General features: G+C 36.5%; 1 protein-coding gene across 2 annotated transcripts; it reads right to left on the bottom strand.

Annotated features, from left to right (window-relative positions):
- Nucleotides 1-2,348: 2,348 nt before the first annotated feature.
- Nucleotides 2,349-23,677, bottom strand: si:ch211-74m13.1. Of its 2 annotated transcripts, XM_068219441.2 has the most exons (6): nucleotides 23,496-23,677; nucleotides 23,268-23,362; nucleotides 15,934-16,194; nucleotides 15,504-15,827; nucleotides 15,030-15,263; nucleotides 2,349-8,282 (listed from the first exon to the last, which is right to left on the bottom strand). In XM_068219441.2, the coding sequence occupies exons 1-6, from the start codon at nucleotides 23,570-23,572 to the stop codon at nucleotides 8,173-8,175; spliced, it is 1,101 nt and encodes a 366-aa protein (XP_068075542.1). In that variant the 5' UTR covers nucleotides 23,573-23,677; the 3' UTR covers nucleotides 2,349-8,172. The 2 variants fall into 2 exon arrangements, with proteins under 2 accessions (XP_068075542.1, XP_001922015.4); XM_001921980.9 differs by having other exon boundaries at nucleotides 23,268-23,505.

The raw sequence follows: 23,677 nt of genomic DNA, 5'->3' as shown, positions 1-23,677 counted from the left end.
CCGACCTCACAAAGTTGATGGTTTTAAAGTTAATTTTCTTAAAAATAGATGCCACGTTAATAAGCAGAAATGCAAGCTAAATACACCACAAGATGTCAGAAATGCTCCTGCACACTTAAAGGGATAGTTCACCCAAAAATGTGAATTCTGCCACTCTTGTTCTAAACCAGTTTGAGATTTTTAAAAATTTTCCTTTGCATTAGTACCTTATTTATCAGGGATAGCCGCAGCGGAATAAACCGCCAACTATTACCGCATATGTTTTATGCAGTGGATGCCCTTCCAGCCGCAACCCAGTACTGGAAAACACCCATACACTCTCATATTTACACACACACATACACTATGACCAATTTAGCTTATTCAATTCACCTATAGCGCATGTCTTTGGACTGTGGGGAAACTGGAGCACCTAGAGTAAACCCATGCTTACACAGAGAGAACATGCAAACTGCACACAGAAATGCCAATCAGTCCAACTGTGTATCAAACCAGTAACCTCCTTGCTGTGAGGTGAAAATATATGGAAAAATGTTGAAAACCTGTAACCATTGGCATCCAGTAGAAAAATAAATATTATGGATGTCAATGGTTACAGGTTTTGAACGCACTTCATAATGTCTTTTTTGTGTTCAACAGAAGGGGAGTAAGTAAATGATGATAGATTTATTTATTTATTTTTTTTGGATGAACTATGCCTTTAAGCGAACCCCATTTTCACTAATATTTCTGCAGATCATGAGAGAAAAAAAAAAAATCAAGTCACCTTTTTATTATTACCAATTGTACCTTTATTTTTGATTTTATTTTAATAATACTTCTGTTTATTATGCATAGGCTTTATTTATTTATATTTATTTATAAACTTATGAAGATTTATAAGATATAATCTTGCGATCATAAAGTCCAGCTCTGAGTGGGAAAACACTTTTAGAAAAGACTGAAATTACAACAGTCTCACAATTTTTAGAACAATGTATAGTTTTTTGATTTGGTGGCTAATTTGTATGATTTTACACTCTAGTACAGGAGTGCCGTTAAGGGGTGTGTGGGGGGTTTAATAATTTAGGATGACCTCCCAGAGTTACTATTATTGGCCCCCCAATCAGCCCAAACATCCCCCACCCTCCTGCTCCTCATTTTCGCTTGCAACAACACTAATCCCCATTGACCACCAATCATCACACAGCTCTTCACTTTCATCCGCCATTGAAATATTGTCATAAGGCCTGTACGTGCCCCGGCTCTCATTAATACATCTTAGTATGATTTGCTCATCTCCAAATGATGGTTGGGATTAGAGATGGGGTTTGGAGGCATGCCTCTGTTTAAAAATCTTTTTATTTTTAAACATATCTTTTTAAAAATTAGACAAAATAAAACATCTGAATTAGTATAAATAAACCACCTTGTCACAGTTTGTAAAACAGCTTCACATCTTGACAAATAAGGCTGAGATTGCCAGAGCTAACATCACAATCGTGATAAAAAAACGAATCCCTTTAATATTCAGTAATTAAAAGAAATAAGAAATAAGTGCAGCTAATGATCATAGCCCTCACAACTGAAGCTGAATGTGAGAATGACTGAAGTGTCAGATCATGGCTATTACATTTAGGCTGCCTTCATAATTCTTTGCAGCACTGAGAACCAATCTAACCAATCACAGACATTTCTGTTGAATTTATGAATGCAGCAGCCAATCAGAGGCATTATTAGTCACCACTGATCTAAATGAGTCACTTCTAAACACTGAATCTGGGTAAGAAATTCGTTTTGTAGCTTAAGCTTGCAGTTTTAGTTTATTAAAGTATTTACATTATTGTATGATGTTTTCTTTTGTTGTCAGTCAAATATTGGATGCAATTTTGGATTGCAAAGTTACAGTAAATAACATAAAAGCTATTTGTTTTCTTCCTTAATCTGATAAAGTACCATTCGACAGAGTTTACACTTAGATAAAGCATGAATGCTCAGGATCAGCCAATCACAATGAGAAGAATTCAGCTGATCAGAGCAATCTGTGCATATCATGTGCAATCATATAACCCTATGAGCATTATTCTTCCATTGGACAGAAAAAGAACAAAGCACAAATTTCTGCATACGTGGAGCCTTGGGTACCAAAAAACAGGTTTACACTTATTTGAATGTGCATACGGCAAAATCAACACCAGGACTGAGATTTATAAAAACATTTTGTACTGATGGGAAAAGAGCTCAGCACCCTGCCAACTAACACACAAACGTACACACTTTTCCTTGTGGCAGACACAAAGAATTTGGAAATTGGGTGATTCTGTTCATTTATCTGAACTGTACACACACACATTTGAGAAAAGATCAAATACAAGCAACATTTTATAAAAGAAGCCTTATAAACTGTACAATGCAGTTCATATTAGACAAATGTTGTTAATTCACATTACATCTTTGTAATTCTTGATTTTCAACAACCAGATTCACATGAATGTTTTGCTTTGTCATCAGCCAGCAATTAAGTTAGCTAGCAGTTTTCAGATAATATTACAGTTAGTGTTAGTTTCAAGTAATCATAGCATGCTCTTGATCACTTATGCACCCCAAGATGAAAATGTTGCACCATTCCTTTGGTTTAAAAAACAAATACATAGAAAAAAAGACATACATTTTCAATAGTAACAGCTCTACTGATGTAACTTTAGCTATAAAACTACAGTGGATGGACGAAACAGTCCATGAGGGAAAATTCATAGTCATGGTCTCAGTTTTGTAGAACAGATTATTATTATTATCACTTGTGTACTAGGGCTGCACAATATATTGTTTCTACATCGATATCGCAGTGTGTAAATCTGCAAAAGTCACATCACTGGATCTGCAGGAATTTTTATGTGCTTTTAAGGCTTGTTACAGTAAGATTTCAAGCTAATTTAAACTATTTGGACATAAAAAATGATAAAGTTCACCACCTTAACAAATTTTTATTGTTTATTTATTTTTTAAAAAGCTTATACGGTGTTACTTTACATTTGATTATTGCGTTTCTGCACCTCTATGCTGTTAGACTTCACAGAAGGCCATGAAGCACTGTTTTTTGTAGCATTGTTCTATTGTTTTCATCAGTGCTTAATTTTATTTTGTATATTTTACAGCATTTTATGCAGAGCCTCTTCCCAACAAAATCATCCCAGTCAATGTAAAATATGAATTCATTACAAATAAAGTTACTCAATGTGAAATCATATTCATGTCGCAATATTTACTGCAGAAAAATGAAATATGGCAATGTCAGTTTTTCCCCAATATCGTGCAGCCCTATTGTGTCCTATGAGTGCACTGTAAAAAATATCAGTCAATTCACCGTATTTTGTGTATCATGTTTTATTTAATTTATTTATTTCCCCTTTATTTATTCATGCTTTTGAATCGCATAATGGGACCTTGATCTTTTTTTCCAACCATTTTTAACCTTGAAAAGTTTTAAAGTTATTTTATTGACATTTTCATCAGTTTAAAGAGATAGATTGTCTGCGTTGGTGTTGTATATTACAGTACACAAACCTTGTAATAAGCTGCCAGCACATTTTCTCTTATTTTCTTATTCTGCTATTTCTTATCCGTTATTTTATTATTGCAAACTACTAAAATGTCAATAAACGTCACTTTGTTAAACTGTAGAGTTGAATTTTCAACACCAGAGCAGATATCAAGGTCTCATAATGTAAATAAACAGTAAAACACTTGAAAACTTGTTAATTAACAGATATTTTTTACAGTGTAGGTCATCCATTACTGTAAATAACCTAACAGTACCTAATTAACATAGACAATAATATAAAAATGTGAATATTCAATTGCTTTTAAAATTAAAATATCACAATATATCAGGATTTATACATACATTGCACAATTAAATTCCAGGACCTTTAACAACGTTTTAAGCACTTTTTGTTGATTTTAAGGACTAAAAAGAAATTCTAATTAAAATACATTTAAAAGGTTCTTATTCACTATAATCTATAGGCCTATAGCTTTTATTCTGAATGAAAAGATTTGTGTTTTATCACAAAAAAACTGTTCAATTATTTAGAATTTCATCTGCAGTTATTTTGTGAGATCCATTGGATTGTGTCATACTACAAGGGTCAGACCTCAGTTCCTCTTTGTTTTGCTCACATTTTTTATACTGTAGCAGCAATGTGATACCTTCAAAAAGTTCTGCACATTTTTTGTGATTCTCTTTCAGATTGTCTGGTAGATCGAGAAGTCTATAAACAGTGGTCGGAGCCATTTCCAAGTGGGTGGGACTTGAGCTCCAAGTGGGCGGAACAAACCTGGAGTTTTTATTTATTTAATGTCTTGTACATGACACAGCCCAGCAAACAATTTTGTGTTTAATAGACGTCTAATAGACATCTAAACGTAAACGGCTTAGCTAAATCAAGGCTAAACTTGGAGTGAAAATCTATTAGACATCTAAGAATAGCCCAAAACTAGACTTGTCGTCAAACAGAATAAAACTTTATGTGTAGTCATTAATTTCTGTTTATTTGATGACTAGTCTAGTTTTGGCCTATTCTTAGACGTCTTTTAGATTTTCACTGACAGTTTAGCCTCTTTTTTAGCTAAGACGACTATGTTTAGACCAGGTGGTTCTCAACCTTTTTCACTTCGGGGCCCACCTCCTTCTCTGATAAATCTTTGAAGGCCCATGTCTGGCATTTTTTCTTAAACTGATAGAGAAAATGCTTATTTTAAACCTTTATTTACAAAAACATTTCCTTTGCTTGTACTGTTAATATATTAATTTATAATATCTTATTTTTCTACAGCGTATTCATATTTAAAAATGCCTTTTCCTTAATAAATGAACCTGTACAGGACAACAGATGACAATTTTTTTTTTTAATTGGACTAACTACTATTCATCCATTGATCTTATCCATTAAAAAAAAGGATATTTAGGATATTATTGGAGTTCGCTGACAACTGATCAACTGTTTACAAAAACACCACCGCTAGATCCTCCTGCATAGGCGTGCGTCTGTTACGAAACACTCAAACTTCATTCATTCATTCATTTTCTTTTCGGCTTAGTCCCTTTATTAATCTGGGGTCGCCACAGCGGAATGAACCGCCATCTTATCTAGCCTGTTTAATGCAGCAGATGCCCTTCCAGCTACAACCCATCTCTGGGAAACAACACTCAAACTTGCGTTATAAAACTCTAATTTGAACAACTATGCTGATATTTTGAAGAGTTCACACAAAGAGAGCACGCCTAGTTTGTAAATCAATGGAGATGTGCGACTCTGATACAAGTCGCAGATGGAGGCACGCACTAACTGGTTATAACTAATTATCGTTACCTTTACATTTGTGTGATGGTTTGCTTTATACATATTAGCATGTAGTTCTAGATAACGTGCAGGGGTTGGAAGTGCAGCCCGGCTTAAGTCTGTAACCGACAACAATAACAGAAAACAGAAATGCCATAACACCAATCATTTTTATATAAAACATATTTAAATTATTATATAGGTCATATTTAATATTGAAATCAAATAACTATAGTACAATAATTAAGTTTTAAGCTATCTTGCAGGATAGCTGAGGCCCATTAGTTGAGAATCACTGGTTTAGTCACCTATTAGACATCTTTTAAAAACACAAAATGCTAGCTGAGAGTCCAGAAATCTGTATTTTTAACGTCTACACCTACCCCAACGTTAAACATAATATTATAGTAACCTGTTGTATTTTTTAATGTCTACTACACCTACACACACCCTAAACCCAGCTCATTTACAGCGTAAGTCCACATGGAGGTCACCCAGCCTACTTGCAGTAAAATCCCTCCCACTTGGAGGTCTCCGGGCTGCTGCAATACCTACTTGGGTAGAAACACTTTGTAAATCTGTTGGAATCAACACATTCTCACTCCTCACATATTAACACTTGGTCAGGAGCCCTTGGCATAGTGCCACTTTTTAATGCCCTTTAAGCATTATTAAAATGATCTAGAGTACTCCATTGGTGACCCAAAAAGAAACCTTTGTGTCAACACCAAAACTATGACATTATAAAATAGACAACTTGTATTGTATTCCGAGTCTTCTAAAGCCACATGATATGTTTATTTAAAGAATTGAGTGAAACTAAGTGCTGTTAGTGATCTCACTCCTTTTTTCATTCATAAAGTAGACCTGCATTTCACAACTGCAGATGAAAGACATGCCAGCTAGTGCAATCTCACAATCAAAGCTGACGTAATGAAATTGCTATGTGTGCATGTTGATGCCGAGGTTTCTCAATGAAAGCAATTGCAGATAACCTGCATGCGGAAAAAAACAAAGCTTAACCAGTTAAACTCTGCTGCTATTTTGGGATTTCCGCCTGGATTTTGCCAACCCAAATTTAAAAGCCTCCCAAATCCACATGCATTATACATATACATGAGGTGTAAATGCAAAAATTTGGTATCATTGTAAAGAAAACCCTTTGAATTTTCATAAAACACAATTGAAAGTGTTTAAGATAACTGTATATGTTGTCTGTGTTATGATAAACACCTAAAAAAAAGAGGCGCTTTTTGTATTTTGGTTTTATAAACTCAAATTTGAAAGTGTACCTTTTAGGTTCTGCGTGCTCTAGCGTGCTGTAATTAATTTTGGTGGTTCCTGTACATGTCTGTAATCATAGAAGAAGAAGAAAATGCCTCCACCATAATCTATGCAAAAGTTATTGCATTCTAACTGATGAGAGCTGCTATACAAGCCACGGGGATCGATCATTGTTTTCATATTTCACTATTCTTTTGTTTGATCAAACATAATTCACTGTGTTTGGACCACATCAGACATATAAAAGGATTACTTTTGCACATCACCTCAAAAACAGACGAGAAATGGCCCTAAAGCACACAGCATGAGACGACAGCTGTCTGTGTTATCTGGGGCTGCTTATTGATCATAAATGTATTGTTTTCACTGCTGCGCCAAGGAAACACTGCGATTTATTCGACAACTGTTTGATATGTGAATATAATTCAGTAAAAAGAATGCTAGAACCGTATGAGCACCAGCAAGAGCTTTCATTTGAGCTATAACTTGTACATGTGTCATATGAAAAATATGAAAATTAACCAATGTTCAATACTCAGCTCGGGTATCCAAAAGACAGTGTATTTAAGTGTAAATAACTTTTGTAGAGTAGAATAAAAACCAAAGTGATGCATATGTGCATAAAATATAGATTCTACACTTTCAAACGAAACCACTTACAGGGGTCTAGTGCAATGCTAGCCCTTTAAATCTGAAAGCGAAAGTTGATGACGTCACAGATGCGGTACCGGGTCCGTGCAGTTTAAATTAAGGTGTCCTGTGTGCTTAAAAGTGGCACAGAGGGTTCCTGACCAAGCCTCATTATGTGATCACTTGTTAGTGGGAATGTACTTTTTTCTAACTATGGCTGTTTTTGAGGATTTTCTAGTACTACAAATTCAAAGTCAAATTCACCCACTTAAACCACTGCTGTACAATCCCTGGTTAATGTAAAGGCACGATTAATTAAAGTAGTGTCATGCAGTAATGCCATTTCTACACTGTAAAAAAGTGGACTCAACCTAAACATGTTAAGCAACTTTCTGCACAGCATTTTGAATTGACTAATCTTTTAACACAAGTACTGCACTTGGCTCAATTTAAGTTGTCAGCTAAAAAAGCTCTGCAGCGAGTTGCCTTACAATTTTAAGCTAACCTTTTTTTGTTCAGCGTAGAGCAGGGGTCACCAAACTTGTTCCTGGAGGGCCGGTGTCCTGCAGATTTCAGCTCCAACCCTAATCAAACACACCTGAACAAGCTCATCAAGGTCTTACTAGATATACTTGAAACACCCACTGAGGCAAGTTAGAGCTAAAACCTGCAGGGACACCGGCCCTCCAGGCCCGAGATTGGTGACCCCTGGTGTAGAGGCTCAATAATAGTTTAATTTGACCTGTCAGCACATTAACATTCATTGAACGCATAAAAAAGCCTAATTTAAAGCAAAGAATACAACTGCTTTCTACTTGAAGCATCTCAAGCCATGCACAATCACATCTGTTATTTAAAAACAAACCAAGAATAGTCAAGTTTTTCATGATCTCCCTGAGGAGTTGTTCCTGCTTTGAGGTCATCTCTTGCAAGTTCATTAAATGATAGTGTTTGGAGGACTTTTAATCTTGAATATTACATAGGAAACGATTAACAGGACTGCCAACACGACGCCAGCGATAACAATGGCCCAGAATGTGGTCCTTCCTGTGGGAGAAATGACATTAGTGGTTTTACCATCAGGTGAATGCATCGACAGCTTCCTCAACAAAAGCAGGACTCTGCTTGATTTATTACAAACAAACAGCAGCGGTCGTCCTGGAACAGCCTGGCAGGAACACAACACTACTGGACGGGTAATAACAAGAGACTATTGTTGAACTGTTCCTTATTTGCATTTGACTAAAGTGCTTGACAAATGACTGAATGTAAATGTAAAGCTTTTTCAAAACAACCTGTAGATAAAGAATGAACGTTATAATAAATCAAAACTGAAATTTACAGATAATCAACTTGCCTAAACATGCTAAAATCATACAAACACATGCTTGTTTGCATCCTCATTTCCAGGGTTTTTTGTTTAAATGCTTTATTCAAAACTTAATACAAGCCTAGGTCAACCTTTGTAAGATGAATTCATTTTTAAATGACATTTAAATAACATAGGGATAACATTTTACAGGCCAATCTATGAAATAGCCATTAAGGATGCTTTCACACCTAGATTTTTACTTCGAAACCTGGTGCATTTCCCCCTTAGCTCGGTCCGTTTGGACATATGTGAACACGGATCATCACCAAATCAATTGTTAAGTCTCGGATCTGATGAATCGAACTCTGGAGCGGAATGACTGTAGTGAGAAAGCATTGTGATCCAACAAACTAACCAACCAGTCTATTGCACAGTGTATTATGGTCATGTAATAGCTCTATATGGTTATATGCAGAGAGAATTATGAGTAGAGTGGGATGTCATTCGTACCGGTAAATGTGCGTTTCATGTCAATTACGAAAGTGAAATATTACTGATTTCTGTTTATCCATTAGGAAAATTCTTTCCATATTTTAAACATATAATATTTAGTATTAGGCCGATTCCTGCAGGCACAGGGAGTCAAAGTATGTCATATTGACGTTGTACCTCAACGTGGTTGTACCCCGTCATGGGGACGCTGGATTGTTTGGAAATGAAAATCGGATTGAAATCAGAAGTCAATGTCAGGCTGAAGTCAATTTCCAACGTCTAACCTGAAATCAACCTAAAATCAACTAAATATCAACGTCTAATCATGTTACACCTTGACATTGTGTGGACGTTACCACTATGAAATCTAACAGACATTGGATTTTAGTCCCTTTCCAACACAACCAAATATCAACGTAAATTGACATCGTTCTTGGACGTCAAAATTATGTCCTTAGATGCTGGTTAGTCATTGAATTTTGGTCACCTGATGTCATGACCTAATATTAATGTCTTATGATGTTGTGTGCCTGCTGGGATTTTTTTGCTCATTTCTGCACTGACACCTCAAAAAAAAAGATCAACATTGATCTGCTTCATGATCTGACTCTTGGTTTATCTGTTATTTAAATTTAGCCAATGCATTGAAGCTCATCACTAATAATGAAAACAATTTTTATTTTTATTTTAAAATAACAAATTATACGTTACAAAAAACGATCGATAGATCGATTGACAACTGAAATGACGCTATGTACAGGGCTCAGCACAATTAAGTACACCCCATTTTGAAAACGAATATTTTGATCCATTTCTAAGTGAATATAGGCAATGTATTTTGGTGCATTTAAACAAAACAGATTTATTAAACAGATATATTTATTAAAATAATATATTAGTCACTAAACATTTAGAAATTGAAAGATAATACAATTAAATTCAAGCATAATATTGCAAAAATAGAAAAAATACAACCTACAATATTTCAACAAAGTTTTTTGTCTATTTAAAATTTGTATTTAATATTTATCAGCATATGTATGTTTCAAAATGCACATCATGATTTTGCCAAGTACGATGTGATCCTGGATTAACATCTATGTTGATCCTGGAACATAATTTTTGTACGAAAATGTATTCCATACCTATTCCCTACCCTAAATCCAACCGTAACGGGAGGGGAATAATAGTTGGATAACAATCATGTAGAAGTGCATAGAACTAACTGTAAGCCCAAACTTAACATAAACGGTAAATGTATCCCTTAATCTTGATTAGCTGGTTGGAATGTTGCTACTAGGAATGGAATGTCCTACACTAGTACATTTGTAGCAGTCTGCCTTACTAACCTAAATGAGGCCATTAATGTAAACCACCCTCGTGACTAATGCTGTGTTGTCTCAACAGACCAACAGATACTGTAGTAGCCCATCATTCATTCATTCATTTTCTTGTCGGCTTGGTCCCTTTATTAATCTGGGGTCGCCACAGCGGAATGAACCGCCAACTTATCCACCTGCAACCCATCTCTGGGAAACATCCACACACATTCACACACACACTCATACACTACGGACAATTTAGCCTACCCAATTCACCTGTACTGCACATCTTTGGACTGTGGGGTAAACCGGAGCACCCGGAGGAAACCCACGCGAACGCAGGGAGAACATGCAAACTCCACACAGAAACGCCAACTGAGCCGAGGCTTGAACCAGCGACCCAGCGACCTTCTTGCTGTGAGGCGACAGCAATACTTACTGCGCCACTGCTTCGCCCACAGTAGCCCATCAAATATAAGTTATGTAGTGCTTGTAGTACAGCCCATAACTTAAGTCAACTTATGTACCATGTGAGATAGGGGCCTTCCCAGGTATGGACGGCCGTCTAAGATTACACCCCTGCCTCTGAGAAAGGCATCCTTTGTGAATCTCAATGTTGAACTGCAGGCTGATGTATGAGGTATTACTGACCTCATATCAGCCCGTTGTCAGTAGATAGTTTAGAAGACAGATGTACTGTTGTCACATGGGGTCTAGTATGCTTCACCTATAAAAGCAAACCCAGAGGAAACTAAATATGTGAATACAATAATTTAGGCCTACTGTGGCAGAACCACCTCTTGACTGGGTCTGAGACAATGTGTTTGAACTAATATTCAATATGGTTAGCGGAAATCCAAGACTGGACGCAATCCGCATCCTTCTTGGAAACTATAAAATAACAACTAAAAACCCAGCCCTCCTAAGGAAGGGAAAGTTTTTCTGTGAGCATGCAACAAAACAGGGCTTTACAGACGCTTAAGAGCGTAGGAAGATTTGGACAGTAACACCAATTTTCCATTCCCCATCCATCATTCTCCAGTCAATTCCAGACTTTGGACAGCTGAAAGAAGCCAAAGACTTTTTTATTTGTGTCAGATTTATCTGCTCCTTGGCAGACATGCCTATTGAATGACCAACAGAGAGGGCTGTTTGCTTGATGGCTCAGCAGAGTAATTTATGACTGGTAGACACTGGAAATGTTAGTGTAAAAACCACATGCTTACATCTACTCACTAGTCCACCATGTCAGTGTATTTATGATTGTGCTTTTGCAATCTATCCTAGATCAAAATTTAAGAGAATATTTATTAAAATGAAGACAACAAGAATATCATAAGCTTGATGATGGTGATCTTCAAGTCACGTGACAGTGGTGTGGCTTAATTATAGCCTACATTTACCTTATGACTATTGTTTGAAGGGATGAGTTAACCCAAAAATGAACATTCTGTTATTATTTACTCACCATCATGTCATTTCAAACGTCTGAGACCTTTGTTCATCTTTAAAAGACAAATATATATACAAATTTTAGATGAAATCAGAAATCTCTGTGACCTCTGTCAACCCAAAGACATCCAAAGTCCAGAAAAAGAGCTGAAAACATTGTCAATTGACTTTAGTGGTTAAACTCTAATCATATGAAGCTCCAAGAACACATTTGTACAGCCAAAAAAATAGTAAATATGACTTTTTTTTTCTTTCACGTCGCCAAGTTGCACGTATTACTACAGGCAATACTACGTAATACTATCAGGAGTGCAACACACAAGTTTTGTATTGTCTTGGCAAAGGTATTTTTTTTTTTTTGGGAGGGGGGGGGGGGGGGTTGAGGAAAGAGATATCATAGGAACAGAGAAACTTCAACTTAAATTAACAAAGGTCTCAGGGGTTTGGAACAACATGAGGGTAATTCAGTGTGTGCGACGAACAACCGTAAATCCAAAATAAAAAAAAAATGACATAACCATGTGACATTAATTGTATGTGTAAACTTTACACATATCACATATTAGTGTGATCAAGAGTCTGCATTTAAGTGAAGTTTATTTATAAACAAATTTCGAGAGGATCACGTGATTATGATGGTTCACAGCTGTTCCAACTTTAGCTAACGACTGTTTATCCTATCAGACAATCCTTAACTCACTATAAATAACCAGACTTTTCTCATCTCAATATCTTCGTCTTGAAGAAACGCCTCACCCAACCATACTTTCCCTCCTTTCAAACAGGCGACACGGTGGCCAGCGATTAGCGCTGTTGCCTCACAGCAAGAATGCCCCTGGTTTAATTCCTTTCCAAACCAGACGGCATTTCTGTGCGGAGTTTGCTCGTTCTCCCCGTGGTCCCGTGGGTTTTCCCTGGGTCCTCCGGTTTCCTCCCACACTTCGAAAACAAGCACTCTAAACAATTAATCCAAATACTTTAGCTAAACTCTGAGTACACCTTTCAGCATCCATATCTGACACTTGGCTACAACAAGCAAGAGGGGGAGTCATCGAGATCTACCTGAGCTCAAACTCCCCTCTCGCCTTGCAACAGGAGGGAGCCCAGGGCTCGAGGATCTTATAAGCTTAGGGCTCTCTCTCGGGACAGCACGCCAAACTAGCTTTATTATCAATCATCAGCTAAGTGTGAACTCTTGAAACATTAAAATAGAAAAAACGTTCATGTCCACTAAGAAGATACTTGCTGTTATGTCCGTTTCGGTCGTTAATAGGCAGATCCTCAGCAAAAATAGGATAGCCGACTTTGAAGCATGCTGGGAAACCATATTTGAATCGAAGAGGAGAACAAAAACTTGAGAAAAATTCACTAAAAAGAGGTGTGTGGAAGAACCGTATATGTGATATAATCTCTCTTTCTCTAAATATGCTGAGGAGAACTTAAACTGCACAAAAACAGAAACCTATCAAAATAAACCACATTCCATATGCAGTTGAAGTCATAATTATTAAAACCCCTGAATTATTAGCCTCGTTTATTTTTTTCTCCAATTCCTGTTAAACGGAGAGAAGTTTTCTTCAACGCATTTCTAAACATAATAGTTTTAATAATACATTCATAATTCATAACTGATTTATTTTATCTTTGTCATGATGACAGTAAATAATATTTGACTGGATATTTTTCAAGACACTTCTATACAGCTTAAAGTGACATTTAAAGGCTTAACTAGGTCAATTAGGTTATCTAGGCAGGTTAGGGTAATTAGGCAAGTTATTGTGTAATGATGGGCTGCGTCCGAAACCGCATACTTACATACTATATAGTACGCTAAAATCAGTATGCAAGCCGAGTAGTATGTTTGAATTCATAGAATTCGAAAATCAGTAGGCGAGAAGTACCCGGATGACTTACTACTTCCGGCGAGATTCTAAAGTGCGCATCCCATGCACGCTGCGCTATCCCATAATGCCCCGTGAGAGAATTCATGAATGGAACTGAGGCGACGCAACTAACGCAGGTAGGTCACATGACCATAACAAAATGTAGGATGTAGTACGTCCGAATTCCATTCATACTTTTCACATTCATACTGTATAGAACATACTTTTCTAACAGCCAAGTAGTACGTTTAAATTCAAATGCAGTACCTACCTAAATGTTTTGTAGAATTAAAAACTGCTTTAATTCTAGCCGAAATAAAACAAATAAGACCTTCTCCAGAAAAAAAAAAATAATAATAATATCAGACATACTGTGAACAATCACTGGCTCTGTTAAACATCATTTGGGAAATATTGAAAAAGGAAAGATAAATTCAAAGGGGGGCTAATAATTCTGACTTCAACTGTACAAAAGCTGTCTCAATGCATATTTCCAGCAGACCTGTTTATCTAAATAAACAATGCATTTTTTGGATTTATTGTTGTATTTATTTACTTATTGTTTATTGTTAATAATTGATTGTTATTTCCTGTACTGTAAGAAAGTCTATAAACATTGTTTATACTGTATTTTCTGTTTTCAAATAATAATAACAATAATAATAATAATAATAAAACGTGAAACAATTGCTTAATATTAACCTGATGTTTCTGTTACCGTATTAAAGATAAAGGAATCAGATCTTTAGTGGTTTAAAGTAATATGATGAAATGGAGTTATACTGTTATTCCATCCTAACTAGCCATATACTGTTCTTCCACATTTGAGAAATATAAATCACAATAACTTTATATTTCTATACACTAACACTGGAAAATGAAGTGCAAAGCTGTTGTTGTCTAGCTTCAAGTGAAATAAAAAATATATTATATAATATTCACACTCCAAATAAAAAAATATTATTACTTACATTTTGAAAATATGGATTTGTTTGGTTCTTTGTCTATTGGCCTCAATTAATAAAATAATTTCCAAAAAAAAACTGGGCAAAAAAACTGGGCAAATTCAACTTCAAATTCCAAAAATTGAAGTTGTAAACTTTTTAGATTATGAAGATTTGCTCTGGAGCTTATCTTCTTAATCCAAAAGCCAATGAAAAATGTATTTGTTTTAAAAATATATGTTTGACTTTTGAACTGGTCAACAAACCTGTCATTGTTGCAGTGCTCTATTGATCTATTGACTGTGACAATCAGTAAATGTGCTTAAAGCTGAGATAGACATTGCCTGAGGGTGAAGAGTAAGATTGGTGTTAATTCAATCAAAGCTGACCTGCAGAACTGACGATGAACACTTTGCTGCTTGCTCCCAGATCGTTTGTGGCGGTGCAGGTGTATTTTCCTGGACTGAGTGGGGAGGACTGGATCACTGGGGAGCTGATCTTCTCTTTCAGATGCTCTGAGTGCCATGTGTACACAGCAGCCGGGTTTGCCTTCACTGTACAGTTTAAATAGACAGTATCGCTCTGACTGATGTTCTCTGCTGAACTGGAGTGTTGTGGTTTATCTGAGGAGGACAGAGGAACATTTCTCAGCACTACAGCAGACATGATGAGCAGCTGCTGTTAATACATCAGTGAAATTACTGTATATCTGACTATTTTAATCTATTATTCAATTCATTATTAACTATATGATAAAACTGATGACTGCTAATACGCTGAACTCATAATAAACAATAAATAAAATAAATAAATAAATAAATAAATAAATAAAAACTTGCAAATTTAGCAGTAAATAAGCTTACAGTGAACATCAATGCTGAGAGGTTTTGATGTGTTTTTGGGAGGAGGTTGAGGTCCTTCTACTCCCAGGTTCAGCTCTGTTTCACATCTGTACTGAGCTCCATCATCAGCTCTGTCTGGATGGATCAGGAGTCTAATTATTTTATTGACTGGACTCTTGGTGTTGTCAGTGAAGTTGGTTTGATTCACCAGAGTTTCTCCTTTGTACCAGTTGATGGTGAGATTCTGAGCAGGAGCCACATTATGAATGTCACACTGGAGCTCATACTGGTTTCCCTCTGTCATTATTTGATTCACAGTGCTGATGGAAACACTGTCTGGAGTCTCTGTGGAGGAAGATTCACACACTCTGATACCTGCAGTCATCAACTTACATTTATTAGAGATTTCTGAGAATGAAAAGACACAGATAATAATTACAGAGGAACTCACTGTAAATAGTGACTGGGAGAGGTACTTCACACTGTTTGCCATAGTTTATGTAGCAGAATGGTGGCTCTATCTTCCAGTCTGTCAGCTGTGACACTCTCCATGTGATCAGATTAGCTTTGGACAGGGGCACTCCTCCCACAGTGGCTTCCCATCCCATCCCATCATGTGTGACAGAAGTGTTGCAGTTTGCTGAAGCCGAGCTATTAAACCTCACAACAAGTTTAGGTGGGTTGATTTGAAGAGGACATTCAGCATTTGTACCTGTAAAACACATTTGAGAACACAGAATAATGCACACTGGATCATTTACCTGACAGACTGAAAAAAAGACAATGCAGTCTCATGGTAGGACACCTCATGTTAGGTAGAAAAAATTTTTGATCTTTATTCTTGATCAGAAATTGAGTTTACTGACCAGCTGCATACAATATATGTTTTTTTTTTGATTTTGACTAGTAGTTTTTGTGTGTTTAATAACAAAAATCTCATCAATTCCCTTTCATTATTAACGGGGTGGCCCACAACAATATCACATTTGAAACTTTAGTTGATGTGTAATGTACCTGTGCAAACATAAAACATAAACTAGAACCTAAAGTTTCTTGATTAACTTTGATGTTGGCTTAAGAAAGCAAACGTGACTGCGCTAGGACTGGGAATGGCAGTTGGCAGGAAGCACGGCGGCAGTTGCTAAAACAATTATGGCATTGTTAGGTGGTTGCTAAGCAGTTGCTAAATGGCAATGCTCGTGTACATGTTTGATCAAATGCTAATACTTAGTAGGCATTTCTAGCATATGGTATTGCATTTAGATAATCATTCATAGCATGTAGCTAATCGTTATTAGCACTTGGCTTCCATTATCATTGTTACCATGCATAGTACACAGGAAGTCCCATTTGCTAGCATGAGTCAAACAAGCCAATGCCCAGGTCCCTACGATGTTCTGATGTAGAGATATTGCTATTTTTAAATGGTTGCTAGGTTATACTGTTTTATTGCTATGGGGACATTTGACAGGTTAATGATGATACATCAAAGCTTCTTGGCAATATGAGTGATCTTAATCAACCCCAATGTTTCTATGACAGTCTTTATGAGTGTCAAAAACTGGACTTGAACATTATGTATTCCTGGTGTTGGGTTGCGGCTGAAAGGGCATTCGCTGTGTAAAACAAATGCTGGATAAGTTGGCGGTTCATTCCATTGTGGCGACCCCTGATTAATAAAGAGACTAAGGGAAAGAACATTATGTAAAAATGGCTTGCCATATTTTTTTGAAAAAACAATGCTTAATAAGTGTGAAAGTGATACATGCAAAAATGGCTTGCCATATCAGTAAAAAATATGGAGTTTAAGTCAAAAATGGCTTGCCATATCAGTAAAAAATATGGAGTTTAAGTCAAAAATGGCTTGCCATATTTTGAGAAAAATAATGCTTAAAATTATTTATTGGAAAACTATAAGTCTGATAAACCTTAAAGATACAGCAACAAAATCTAACGCATCTAAATACAGCTTTTGGCCTAATTTGGGGCTTGTATAATTTTTTTATATGCTCGGATTATAAAAATGTAATATTTAACATTTTTTATTAAAAAACAATAAGTCTTATAGGCATGAGGAGATATAGCAACAATCTTGAATGTAGAAGGCACATTTTGACCACATTTGGGCCTTGTGGCATGAACGACCTAGGAGGAGATAAGTTTGTTTTCAAGGACAGAGTACCATAACAGTATGTTGGCTTTCTCAAGCCAACATAACAACATCTCTGAATGTAATATGCTCAAAGTTCAATAGAAAGGGAGACATTGGCTTTTACACAGTTAGCCGAGCAAAGCCTACAGCAAACAAAGACTGGGGACTACAAAAAATACATCCTAAATGCTTAAGGTTACGCGCATTCATCAGGTGCATACACCCCACACAGTGAAGGGGCGTGGTCAGAGGCACTGTAATATAGCAGAGAAAGCTAAAATGGCATCCAAATGCTGCTATTTCCACAGAGCTTCTTCTGTTTCTGCATTTGGGCTTCCAAAGGACACGACACAAAGAGAGAAGTGCTTACAGTTTCAAGTATTTTTCAGAGAATTATAAAAACTTATAGCTAGCATTTGACGAATGAGAACTTCCAGAATCTCCCCCAGTTCAGTGCTGCATTCGGCTTAAAACTCCTCAATGAAGGAGCAGCTCCAACCATAATAGGCGAAGCTGTGATTGTGAGTCACAACCTGTAAGTTTTTATTTGTTAAAATGTATCAATTACATGCAAAATTTCTAGCATTAATGGTATGTTGTAATAAAAATGTAAAAAAAGATAAGGAGGAAATGCTGTTTGGCACCGCTAACAATTTAGCTACAAATTCATATTTATCAGTCAAAGCACTGTAAACAGCCACAATCTTCAGCAGCGCTGCAGTGTGTCTCTATGCGGCCGCTTTCCTTGTGTTCTAAATCTCCAATAAAAAACTTGTAAAAGATTTGTGAACATTTTATATCACTTACACATGCCTATTCTGAATATATATGAAAGACACTTGTCAGATTTTATTTTAGAGAGCAGGCATGAAGTTCAGCTGTGTCCTCTGTGTCATTTTTTGTCTGATTCAGGCTAAAACTGATACTGCTAACAGCTACTCTAGCTGCATCCCAAATCGCATACTTATGCACTATTCTACGTCATTTTGTAGTATAAATAGAGCAAGTAGTGTGTTCACACTGAAAACTCTAAAAGTAATAAGTGCACTTTAATTACCCGGATGATGCACTCATACAGCCGGTAAAATGAAGTGTGTAATGATGGACACTTCACGCACTCAACGACCGCAGGTTTGCTCACATAGCGGTAGGGGCGGAGCTATCGGGCGCACATGTTGGATAACTTTTTTTGTTTTGGATGGTGAAAGCAAAATTCTCCTGCGAGAGTGATTATAGCGCCGCCCAATGGTGAATGCGGTTATACTCATGGCAGGTATTATTTGATAGTTTGCGCATTTATTTCACTGATTTGGCAACCGTCAAACGTCATCTGGGAAACAGTTTGAATTTCCGCTTAGTAAAAAAACAATAGTGCTCAATTTGGGACAACACTACACACATATACTATGCTGTTGAGTGTGTAAGTGCATAAGTGCATAGTGTATGAGTGCATAGTGTATAGTGGGATGCAGCATCTGACTAATTGTTTACAAAGCGCAAAAGCGCATGCTTGTAGGGGCGCAACGGATTTCCTGGTGACATGAAGCCGATCCACAAATCATAGCACATTATATTAGCTGACCAATCAGAGCCTCTTGAAGACGGGCTTTCGAATGAACCAGGAAATATGTAGTTTTCATGTTAGCTGAGTAGCTGTATATAATTAAAGTAAGATATATGAACAAATAACATGACTTTCTACAAGAGAAGCATGAGCACTCATTGCTTTGCATCTTTTAAACAAAACCGAGCCTTAAAAATACACTGTGGACCACCCCTTTAAAGTGCTTTCCTTATAAACACATTTGAAAGCCTTTTTAGGTATAGATTGATTTAACATATTTTTGTTTTATACTCTATCCAGTTAGTCTTACTCAATTAATTTGCACTTTTGTACTATACTACAGTCCCAGCCAGTGTTTCCAACCTATTTATGTTTAGTGTATGTTGTTACTGAAAATAAATTTATATTTTTGAAAACATGAGACCTGTTGCACAAAACACGTTGAACAAACACTGGTTTTTAGAATAAGCTCCCCTAAGTGGGTATTAGCAAAGTACTTTTAAAGGGTCACGAAATACCAAAACACATTTTGAGCTGTTGACAGTCGTATATGTGTCCCACACTGCTAAAAACACTTAGGACACGTATATTTCACTAAAAAGTGAAAATTGGTTGTTTTAGCGTTATTTCAATCAAATTCGTATTTTTGGTTTGAAACAAATTTTTGAACCTGTGTCATGGCCATGAGATCTTAGCGTGTGTTCCAGTGTGAAGACTGGACGTCTGTACTTGGGAGTCCCGTATTACGTCTCTGAGTGTGTTGCATTCATTCATGAGTATGGCTTGGTTCAAACCAATCAGAGCGCTCCATTATGAATGCGCTGCAACTTCATTAATATGCATGCTAGCTTTCTTAGACTGTACCTGAAACAGTGTTCAGACGGTAGAGAGACGACATACGTCGTGTTGCCAAAAGTAGTGGGAAAAGAAGAAGAAATGTTTGGAGATACGGGTCGTCAGTGTTGCTTTTATAATTTGCGGCAGTGAAGGTTTTGTTTTCATTTTCTGTCTAAGAGAGCGCTGCAGGACTCACATGTGGATCCGTGCAGAAATACATTTGTTTGGAACATTTTTTATTCGAGAGCTTTTTTCATCAGGAAATTGTGAGATCTGGATTTGCTGCTCGTCTCCTTTAAAAAAACACGCAGCTCCAGTATGTGCTGATTGTCCTGTCTACAGATTTGGTACGTGTGTGCGATCAGCGCCCTTTCTTCGTTTATTCAGATGGCAAAGTTATAGCTCATATCGTCAGCAGTACTCTTTAAGTGTTTAAAGATAGACCTTAGTCAAAATGATTTCTAAGTTACTTAGTTTACGTTAACATCACTACAATATTATGGACTGAAAGATCCACTGTAAATGCTGCTCTCTGTGTGTAAACACGTGAACACTTTAAACAAACTATTGCAGACCATCGTGTTTAATTTTCGCCACATTTTGTGACAGGATCGTATACACACACGGCTTTCTGACCTACCGAGTGCATCTGAGTTACAGAGAAATGCAGAGGTTTTTTTCTCTTATACGACGTGCAGTATCAAACACACCACCTTCATTAAAGACTGTCTTTCTCCCCTGCTTGTGTGTTTGTTTTTCCTCGATCAGAAGCGCGTGCCCAAAAGGCAACTCCCATTTCCCACCCAAATAGAGATAGACACACCCACTTTCCTGACTTTTTCCAAACAAGAAAATGGGGGGAATGGGGGGTTTCATGGCCCTTTAAGGCATTCCTAGTCTTTGGTATTAGCCATGCCTCCCTTATTCATCTCCAGATAGAGCAGAATGCTGCTGCTCGTTCGCTGACAGGGACACGCAAACGAGAACACATTACACCCATGCTGGCTTCTCTTCACTAGCTTCCTGTTCAGTTTAGGATACATTTTAAGATTTTAGTTTTGGTGTTTGATTGCCTCAATGGACTAGCACCAAGATACCTGTCTGCATTAATTAAATTGTACGATACATCAAGGGCACTTAGATGTGCTGATCAGCTACTTTTAGCTGTTCCACACACAAGGTTTAAAACCAGGGGAGACCGTGCCTTTGCAGTTGTTGCCCTTAAAGTATGGAATAATTTGCTTTTCCGTGTTAGGCAGGCCACAACCCTTTCTGTTTTTAAATCTAGTCTTAAAGTCTTTGGTTTTTAATACCATATGAGTCTTACATCGTTTGTATTTGTCCTTTGTGTAAGAACAAATACAAACCAACCCTAATTAAGATGAGGTTAAGAAGTTTCACAAAGCTTTATACTTTCTTTGTTAACTCTGGACCACTGAAAGTGTGACACGTGCAGCAAACAGCCAATCACAAAACAGTTTGATTCATTTTTCACAAGTCATTCAGTAATTAAATTCTCTGTTGAAAAGTGACAGGTATCAAGATGAGAAATACAATGCATTTAATATTGAAATAAACTCTGGAGATGTAGTAAAGTTTAAGAAGGCAACTAAAAGAAAATATTATTATAATATCTGTGCAAATCAATCAAGATAAAGTAAATTCACATGTAATTATTTAAAAGGTCATTTGTATTTTAATAAGATATTACCAGGGCTTTCTTGTACAGAGAATTACAAGGTGGCCACCTCCATCAAATTTTGTACCACCACCTTTTGACAAAAATCAGAAAGACGGTCATGGCTACTGACAGACCCCAAGTGATGCTCAAGCACAGGCCATGCCCTTACAAAAATAGCCTACAGGAATCCTGCAGGATTTATTTTATTTATTTTTTTTTGCAGGAACCTGCTGGTATCCTGTAGGAATTATGAAATCCTGCAGGACAAATTGACAATATGTGCAGTCAATTCCTACAGGTTTTAGAATCATGCAGTACTTTCTGCAGGAATCCTAAAGGATTATTTTTTTCCCTGCAGAAAAGCTGCTGTCCTGCAGGAATTATAAAATCCTGTAGGACACATTGACAATATGTGCAGGAATTTCCTACAGGTTTTTACAATGGATCCAAGCAAGTGACAAATCCTGCAGGATTTTATAATTCCTGCAGGACTTGCAGGAGTTATTTGTTGTAATTGGAATGAAAGAAAGAAATTATGTCACTTATTGTTGGAAGCAATACAATATGAGTTCTAACAGATAAACAATACAACAAACAAACAAAAAATAAGAAAATAAATGCATAAATAAGTATACAAATAGATCACAGGCAATTATAAAAATCAACCATTACACTAAACCATTCAAATTATGCAAATTTTTTGTGCAAACAAAAAAAGCTTTACACTTTTACGTTTTATTTCTATACTTTTTTTTTATTTATTAAAAATGTCAATCCAGCTTTCTATTTTAATTCAACTTCCATCTGGTTGGAGGCAAAAAAACAAAACAAAACTGCAAGACCTGTCCTTGAGGTAGATATTGTTATTATATTTAATATTATCTTTTTAAGATGAAAGAATAATAAAATAATAATAATAATAATAAATAGTTTAAGTGGCAAAAATGTCAGCAAAGGAGCATTTTGATTCAAAAATCTAAACTAATCTGCCTTCCTGACCATCATTTTTTTAAGTTTGTCAAACTAAGCACAACCTTGCCTGGATAAACCCAAACCAGCTGTGTGCAACAGGTTAATAATTGGACATTTAATAATTTAAATGTCCAATATCATTATTAGACGTCATTAACCTTTACATTTCTGAGAAAGTAAACATACAGTAAATCTATATAATAATCTAAATTTAGGCAACTAACGTTATATAGTTACACATGGCTTTCTATGTACATAGGTTACCTGTTAAAAGTCACACATTGAAACACATTTGTAGAAATAGGCTATCAACATTAAACTTTACAATAAACACAGTGTTGTCATATCTGCAACTGCATTGACATACAGATCCAAACAAATGCAGCTGCAGAATACTTAATATCACGACTCATACTATATATATCATATTACAAGCTGTACAGTAGCCTAAATATAGGGTACAGTAATGAATTAGCTTTAGAACTCAAATGACAGCATTTTAATATACTTAAAGCATTATGGCTAATAACGCTTTCACTACACGTAGCCTATAGAATAAAGCGAACTAAGTCAACAAACCTTTGACAGTCACAAGCAGTGTTACCGCGGAGAAAAGTCCCAAGACGCACTGAAGCATGTTGTAAAGGTTGAAGCCCCGCGGCGTCGAGAAACCCCTGAAAGGATAAATAAATAAATAAATTTCCCGCTCGCCACAACAGTCAACTCTATCGAATGGCCTTTCAGTCGCTACTCCAAAAAACCGCACCCAAATCACGAATAAATATGACTTAACCCAGTCAAAAGCACCTATGGAAATGAAACCATTGGGACATTTCACGCAGGAGGAGGAGGAGGATCCACAGGCGCGGCAGCAAACTGTACATGTTGACAATGGCTTAACGCGAAATGCCTTCAGTACTTTCACTTAAAATCGACAACTTTTCAAAATGGTCACGCAGATAAAACTAGACAGGCAGCCTCACCGTCAG

This window comes from Danio rerio, chromosome 3, assembly GCF_049306965.1.
Source record: "Danio rerio strain Tuebingen ecotype United States chromosome 3, GRCz12tu, whole genome shotgun sequence".
Taxonomy (NCBI): Eukaryota; Metazoa; Chordata; class Actinopteri; order Cypriniformes; family Danionidae; genus Danio; species Danio rerio.
The sequence above is the reverse complement of the archived record's forward strand: the minus strand, read 5'-3'. Positions and strand labels throughout refer to the sequence as shown.